The 7,721-nt window shown below is 52.6% G+C and overlaps 1 protein-coding gene across 1 annotated transcript; it reads right to left on the bottom strand.

Moving 5' to 3' along the window:
* Window positions 1–3,227: 3,227 nt before the first annotated feature.
* Window positions 3,228–5,244, bottom strand: LOC123495133 (uncharacterized). Its single transcript, XM_045231951.1, has 2 exons — window positions 3,886–5,244; window positions 3,228–3,811 (listed from the first exon to the last, which is right to left on the bottom strand). The coding sequence occupies exons 1-2, from the start codon at window positions 4,739–4,741 to the stop codon at window positions 3,465–3,467; spliced, it is 1,203 nt and encodes a 400-aa protein (XP_045087886.1). The 5' UTR covers window positions 4,742–5,244; the 3' UTR covers window positions 3,228–3,464.
* Window positions 5,245–7,721: the final 2,477 nt, after the last annotated feature.

The following is a 7,721-nucleotide window of genomic DNA, read 5'->3' as shown; positions in this document are numbered from 1 at the left end:
CTCTGAATTATTCCTGTTCAAAGCATCATATTATACTCTTTTTCCTTCATGAGTTTATTTTACAGGTTCTCATAAAGGTATTTTAATGAGGTAATATCAATATGGGATAATATGTCATACTTTCTGTTTCCCCACCGGGGTTTTTAAGAAAGTACATACGACATATTTTGTGTCCTTTTAGTTCTATGAGTTTTCTCATATTGAGTTGAAAGAGACAATAACCATTATATGTCGCGTTATTTTTCTTCTTATTTTTCTCACTAGGTTTGAATGAGTTTTGGCAACATATCAAACACTACTCCTCATATTTTTTTCCTATAGTGTTTTTGGAGTAGACTCTTTCAAGTTTTTTTTGAAATGGTCACCGGGGGGGAAGGCTCCCCACCTTATATATTTCAAACATAGCAGAAGAGTACAGAACTCACATGTTTTGTGAGGAGAGGAAGTCACGCCACAGCCCGGCGTGTTCCTTTAGGCTCTCGGTTTTGAGCCGAGGAGCCCATATAGTTATGTCATCAAGAATAGCTCTAATGGAATCAGCAGTGGGAAGGTCTATTCCTTGGAAGACTTTTTTGTTCCGTGCGTCCCAGATCTTCCAGAGGATGATTAGGAACATGAAGGAGCGGACTGAAGTTGGCAATGCAGTTGGTAACCTCGTAGAGAAAAGGTCACTAATAGGCGTAAAGCACGGGTGAATGGAGGTAGCCTGCCAAATGCCCCGAGCAGCCGGGCATGAAAAGAACAGGTGCTTGCGATCTTCAACCTGGTGAGAACATCTTGGACAAGCTTCTGTATCGAGGATGCTTTTTTTATGCAAGTTCTTCCGGGTGTTGAGGCGGTCGAGGTAGAAGAGCCATCCGAAGATCATAACCTTTTTGGGCACTTTTGAGTCCCAGATGTCGGCAAGCATGGGATCGGAGAGATGATCCGAGAGAGCCGCATATGCACCCCGGGTCGAGAAGGCGGACCCGTTGAGCAAGCGACGAGTGTCCGGAACCTGCGAGAGAGCACAATCCTGCAACAAAGAGTTTAGAGAAGCAAGTTCTGCGATCGCAGTAGTGGTTAGCCGATTACGAAGAGCAAGTTCGATCCCTTCCTGCATAATTGTAAATACCAAGGCATTTTGATTTGTATGGTGGGAAAAAGGGCTGGGTAGACTATAGCCAGAGGTTCTGGCTTTAGCCATCGATCTAACCAGAAGAAGGTGGAGCAACCGTCTCCAACAGTACACTGGGAAATCTCTCTCAAGCTCTTTAGGTGTTTGAAAATAGTCTTAGCAAGAAAGGAGCTGTTCTTGCGAAAGCCAATGTGAAGAGGTGTGTGATACAAAACCCAGTCCTTCCAAGGGAGGGAGGTGGAGTGTAAAAACTTGTAAGCAAATTTCAGCAGTAAACAAAAATTTTGTGCGCGAAGGTTTTTAACACCCAAACCACCTGCATCTCTAGGAGTGCACACTTTATCCCAAGCAACCAAGCATTTAGCTCCAGAGCAGGTTTCATCGTTGGACCAGAAGAAAGTGCGTCTACGTTTATCAATTGCTTCAATAACCTGGAGGGACAGAGAAAAACAAAGCATAAAATACGTGGGGAGACTGTCTAGGACGGCAGAGAGGAGAACTAATTTTCCACCACGCGAGAGGAGTAGGGCACACCAGCCAGCCAGATATTTGTCGCATCGGTCGATGACAGGCTGAAATGCAGAGGGCGGCAGCTTATGCGGGGAGAGGGGTAGTCCTAGGTAGGTTTGAGGAAAGGAGGAGATGTTCGTTCCAAGGTCAGAGGCCATTAGAGCGGCATCCTGCGGATCCACATTAAGGGGGATGAATGTCGTTTTGGTGAAGTTGATTTGTAGGCCAGTGGCTGCGGCAAAGGCGTCTAGGATGTGTTTGAGGTGCTTGTCTGCGTTCGTGGTAGCTTTAACGATGATTAGAGTGTCGTCCGCATATTGCAGAACAGGGCACGGGAGGTGGGGACACAGGGGGTGTAGAAGAGTACCATCCTTGTGAGCGTTAATGATCATTTGTTGTAGAATGTCGGCCATAATGATGAACAGGTAAGGTGATAGGGGGTCACCTTGCCGGAGTCCATTCTTGCATTGGATCCACTTCTCTGGGATGCCATTAAGCATAACAGCGGTGGATCCAGTGGTAAGTAGAGATCAGATCCAGTCACACCAGCGAGGTGGGAAGCCCCTAACCTGTAAGGTGTGGAGGAGGGAGGACCAACAGATTGAATCGAACGCTTTCCGAAAGTCCAGCTTGACGACGATGGCTGGAGCCTTTTTCTTGGCGCAGCAGTGAAGAATGTCAGCGGCGTAGAGGAAGTTTTCCGAGATATTGCGACCAGACAGGAAGCCAGTTTGGTCGGCGTGGACCAGAAGAGGGATATGAGCTTTAAGTCTGTTGGTAAGGAATTTGGCAACACCTTTAATATGGCAATTTTGGAGGGAGATGGGGCGAAAGTCATTTGGGGACCTGGCGTCATTATTCTTCGGGAGAAGAATAATGAGGGCTCGGTTGAGGCAGGAGATGTCCGAACTCAGGGCATGAAAATCAATGAAGAAGTTGTGGATTTTACCTTTGAGAATATGCCAAAATTTCCTGTAGAACACAGGGCCAAAACCGTCCGGGCCAGGGCTAGCATTTTTATTCATGGATAAGAAAGCCTCAGAAATCTCGTCATCTGTGAAAGGGTCATCGACAGCGGTCAAGGAGAGGAAGCTCGATTAGCCCATGAAGGTGGATCAAAGCGTTGAACATGTCAGCTTCAGATTGCCTGAAGTTATGCGTGTTTTTGGCGCCGTAGGAGGTTGAAGTCGCCCAAGATAAGCCAGGGGGTGGGCAAGGGGGGTACGAAGGAGGCTAGCTCAGACAGAAAATCCTGTTTGAGGGCATGGTCAGTGGGTGCGTAGACGTTTGTTACGGCGAGCTTTTGAGGGGAGGCAAGGCAGGAGATCGTAGAAGTTTGGGAGAAGTGGCCGGCGTCCGAAGTGAGGAGAGTAAACTGAGAGGATGAGAAGGCCGAGAGAATGCCTCCGGCCGAGCCTGTAGCCGGCAGGGTGTGGGTGAGATCAAGGTGCTTTGGGAGAATTTTTTTTTGTAAGGAGTTAGTGATAGAGCTGAGTTTAGTTTCCTGAAGGAAACACGCATGAGGGTTAATGGCGGTGAGCTTAGAGAGGACGTCCGAGCATTTCTGACTTTGGCCGAGACCACGAACATTCCAACAGCAAAAGTTAAACTTGAGGCCATTCATTAGCTAAAGGTAGGCACCAAAAGTCTAGATTGCGAACAAACGTAACAAAAGGATCGAGAATCAGCTTGCCCATGCATCCATGGGATCGAGTGAGAAGTGCTGGAAAGGGAAAGCTAGGAATTAAAACATTGCCTAAAGGGCAGATACGGCCATAACAGGAGGGGACTAAGCGGTTTTGGCGAGGAACCGGAGTCCATGGTAGTGCAGCGTCGATCACGGCGTCGGGGAGGACACCTCATCGAGCTCCTGCTGCTCAGCACCGCAAATGAGCGCAATCTGGGCTAGGGATGCAGCATCGTGCACCGGCTCGTCCGGCGTGCTGGTGAGGCCGGACTCGTCGAGGGCCACGACGAGCTCGGCCGTGGCCTGCTGTAGGTCGAAACGGCGAGCCTTCGCGCGCATGGCCTTGGTTGTCATGTCTACGAACTGGCCCCCTTCCTTCTCGGCGAGGCGACGACTCCTACGAAGCTTCGCAGCATCGGTAGCCCTCTTGCCAGCGCCCTGGATGCGGCGTACGGTGGCCTCGTGGTCGTCAGAGTTGAGCGCAGCAGATGCCGTGCCTGAACAAGGAGTGCAAGTAGGTAAGATTGGGGGGGGGGCGTGGGAGTGGGAATGAGCGAGTCTAGGAGGTTACCGGAGAGTTGAGAGCATTCTCCTTTGTCAAGGGCTAACAAGGAGAAAGAGTTGGACACCTCCACAGCGGGTGAGAAGGAGTCGTCAGCGTCGCCGGCCAGGTGGTCGTCAAGGCCGGTCTCGTCGTCGTGCACCGCAGCAGGAGGCAGCAGCGGCCCACCGACGAGAGGCTGGAGGAAGTTGGCTCGAGCGTGCAGAGGCTGGGCAGCGGGGGGTGGTGGTGATGGCTCGCGAGGCGATGGGGGTGGCATGGCGTCGACACCATGCAGACCGGGGCAGGGGCCGATGTGACCGCGGTTCCAACGCCAGGCGGCGTGGACATGTGGCTGGCTAGGGAGTTCGTCGTCGCCGTCGGCATCAAGGGGGACCGGTTGGTCGTCGAAGATCGCCCAGGTTTTGACAACCCGGAGCTTGACGTCGACGACTTGAGCGGGCGGAAGACGGAGGATGCATCCATCCGGCGTGACGTGGTCGCCTTCCACGCGGAGGAAGGCCCACATCACCGTGAAGTCTCCGGCGTTGAGGTAGTTGTTGTCGACGCAGCAAAGCACCCCAAAGTGGCCGAACACAAAGTTCGCGCCGTTTGGGTGCCAAAGCTCGAGGGGGTAATTCTTGGCCTCGAGCTCGACCAGGCGGTCGTAGCGGGTGGTGGCGCGGTTGTCGGTTTCTTCGGGACGGAGGAGGGTGATCTCGATGCCGGCGTACTTGGCGGGGAAGTGCGCCATGGTCACCTCGCGTTCATCGTGGGAGTCAAGGACGAGAAGGGCCACACAGCCGGTGGTGGCTGCGAAGTGGAAGGAGGGGTGGCCGGCATGGTGCTCGATGGCGAGGCGGATGAGGTCGTACGGCTCGAGCATGACGTGGTCCAAGTGGGAAAAGGCGAAATGGCCCACGTCGTGAAGGAGGCCGGACGGGACGAAGATGTCCGGGTACGTGGAGTGCGCGCAGCCGGGCGATGATGCCGAGGAGGACGAGGGCGAACTCGAGCGCACTGGCCCACGAATGGCGGAGGCAGCATCGGAGACGCCGTCGCCAGCGCCCTCGCCGGGATGGAGGTGTGGCTCGGAGGGGGGAGCCGCGCTGAGACGGCGGGGCGGAGTCGCCGTCGGATGACGCAGAGCGGGGGGAGCGGGGCGAGGTCGAGATGGGGTGGAGGAGGTTGAGTCGGTACGAGCCGATCCAAAGGACGTCGTCGTTGTTGTCGGCCATGGCGGTGCGGCGGTTAGGGAGGCTGAGGCGTTGGAGTGTTAGTGGGAGGTTTGAGGAGCATTGGAAGCTGTGGTGGCCGGAGCAACGGCAGCGAGAGCAGAGAACTGGGTCTCTGCAGGTGTTGACAAGGTGGTCGTGAGCGAGGCAGCGGAAGCAGAGAGGCCGGGAGTGGATGCGGGCTTTGGGCGTGAAGCGGGGGGGTTGAAAAAGCAAGGGCGGGGGGGAGGGCACGCTTGAGAAGTAGCTACGGCGAGCGGCGTGCGGGGCCATTTTTCGGGGAGAGAGCAAGGCTTCGCAATAGGAGAGAGCAGGCCCTGGCGCCGCGGCGATGGGACTTGGGTCGACGGGCGTGATCGGGGGTGAGAGCGGAAGCGGCGGATGCTCGAGGGGGCTGGGCGTAGGGGTTATATAGGGCGGATGGCTAGCAGGCGGGCGGTGCACACCAAAAGGCTGGTGGACTGGTGCTGCTGTGAGGGGGGGCGCATGGTGCAGGTCCATGCAAGGCGTAGCTGGAGTTAGGTTTGCATTAAATGGCGGCAGGGGAGGGGTATGGGGAGCAGCAGTGTATGCATTGATGTTCGCTCTGCAGGGGGGCGCGAGCGGCGGGGATTGTGACCGCGCATGGGAGAGCGGGTGCGGGACAAGACCGAGCATGGCAGTGCCGCTCTCGTCGTCGCGCGTGCTCGCCATGGCAGTCCGCAGCGATGGAGAAAACAGATCAGCAAGCCACAGAGCGGGGGGTAGGGGAGGTACAGCCGGGGGTGGGCCCAGGATGGATGGAATGGAGATAGTAGTGACCAATTCCGTGGCAACCAAGTCGACGGGACATAGTAGTGACCAATTCCGTGGCAACCAAGCCAAAGAGAAAACACATTTTTTTTCTTTTCGTTTCCGAGGAGGCACGGCCGTGACTCTCGCGAAAGCACACCCATCCCTCTCGCGGAAGCAAAACCGTGACTCTCGCGAAAGGAGAAGACACAGAAAATGCGTTTTCTTTTTTCGTTTTCGAGAGGCACGGCCGTGACTCTCGCGAAGCATAACCGTGCCTCTTGCGGAAGCAAAACCGTGACTCTCGCAAAAGAAAAAAAAAAGAAAACATGTTTTTTTTTGTTTCCGAGAGGCACGGCCGTGACTCTCGCGAAAGCACACCCGTGCCTCTTGCGAAAGCAAAACCGTGACTCTCGCGAAAGGAAAAAACAGAAAACGGTTTTTTTTTCGTTTCCGAGAGGCACGGCTGTGACTCTCACGAAAGCACAACCGTGCCTCTCACGGAAGCAAAACCGTGACTCTCGCAAAAGGAAAAAAAACAAAAAACCCATTTTTTCCGTTTCCGAGAGGCACGGCCGTGAGTCTCGCGAAAGCAAAACAGTGCATCTCGCGGAAGCAAAACCATGACTCTCGCGAAAGGGAAAAAAAGAAAACGTGTTTTTTCGCGCAATTTTTTTCTTTTCTGAAATTGTTTTAGATGAAAAGCTAAAGAAGACCAGTAGAAAACCAAAACGTCGGAAAAATCCGGAAAAAACTGTTTAAATAGCCGAAAACGTGTGCGAAAAAATAAAAGTAGAAACAAAATCCGGAGAAAGCGCCCAGAGCGCGACACGTGATGAATGGCTGAGAGCGCCAAGTGGCGCTGATAGTTGCGAGGCTCCCGAAAGAGCACTCGTTAACTAGTGGTTCCCGTCAAACCGGCTCGGGAAAATCTTGACGAGCTGGGCCGCCTCAAGCAGGATTCTGTACTAACGGCAACAGTTGGCCAAATTATTGTGTCCTCGGGATATCTGGTGGTACGGCGCAGGATATGCTCCCATGCTCCAGGTTAGTTTGGGGCGTTGGATCTGGACTGTACGAACAAGATTAAGCAGGCTCATGTCCTTCTGGCAAATATACAAAGACACCCTTGGTTATTCAGTATTTCAGGGAGAAGTGTGTATCCTTGGTTCTGTATGACTTCGACTGTTTCTCCATCTCACTGTTTCCCGCCGCCGCCGGCGAACATCGATTAACAGTTTACCTTTGTTTCTCTAAACATTTCATACAATAGTATACTCTAGAATGGCCACTCAGTTTCAAAGAAGTGCTAAGTGGTCTGCTCTTCTTTGAAACTTCACTTTTGGAGACGTTGTTTGTTCTAGTGTTCTGGAATTTCGAACAGTGCATGTTGGTTGTCTCGAAAGTACCTGTATTTGTTTGTTTTAGTCAAGCACCTGTTGGTGAAAGTGGATTTTGCAAAACCCATCCACGCACATGTTGTCTTCGGCGAGTTTGTATTTGGTTGCTTACCTTTCGGGAGTCAGGAAAGCTACTTTGATTGGCTGTGAAATATTCTCAGACTGTTATGATTGAGAATTGGCTACGAAATACTCTCAAGCTTTTTGATTGAGAGTTATGTTTCTATGAGGCTGGCGATTCATACAGGTACAATTCTGGCCTGACTGTATCTGTATGCTTGCTAGTCCATTTGATGTGGGGAGTAAGTTACAAAGATGTGATGTTTCCAGGGGCAGGATGAAAATGGACTAAGGGGGCGTATTGAAATTGATTGGTCAACTGATCCTGCCCCTTCATGCATATCTGACGCACCTAAAGGCCCCGTAGCAGGGTATCACCTCAAAGGCTGGAGCACCCGAT

This window comes from Aegilops tauschii, chromosome 7 (genome assembly GCF_002575655.3).
Source record: "Aegilops tauschii subsp. strangulata cultivar AL8/78 chromosome 7, Aet v6.0, whole genome shotgun sequence".
Classification (NCBI taxonomy): domain Eukaryota; kingdom Viridiplantae; phylum Streptophyta; class Magnoliopsida; order Poales; family Poaceae; genus Aegilops; species Aegilops tauschii.
Note: the sequence above shows the minus strand (reverse complement) of the source record. Positions and strands in the feature narration are given on the sequence as shown.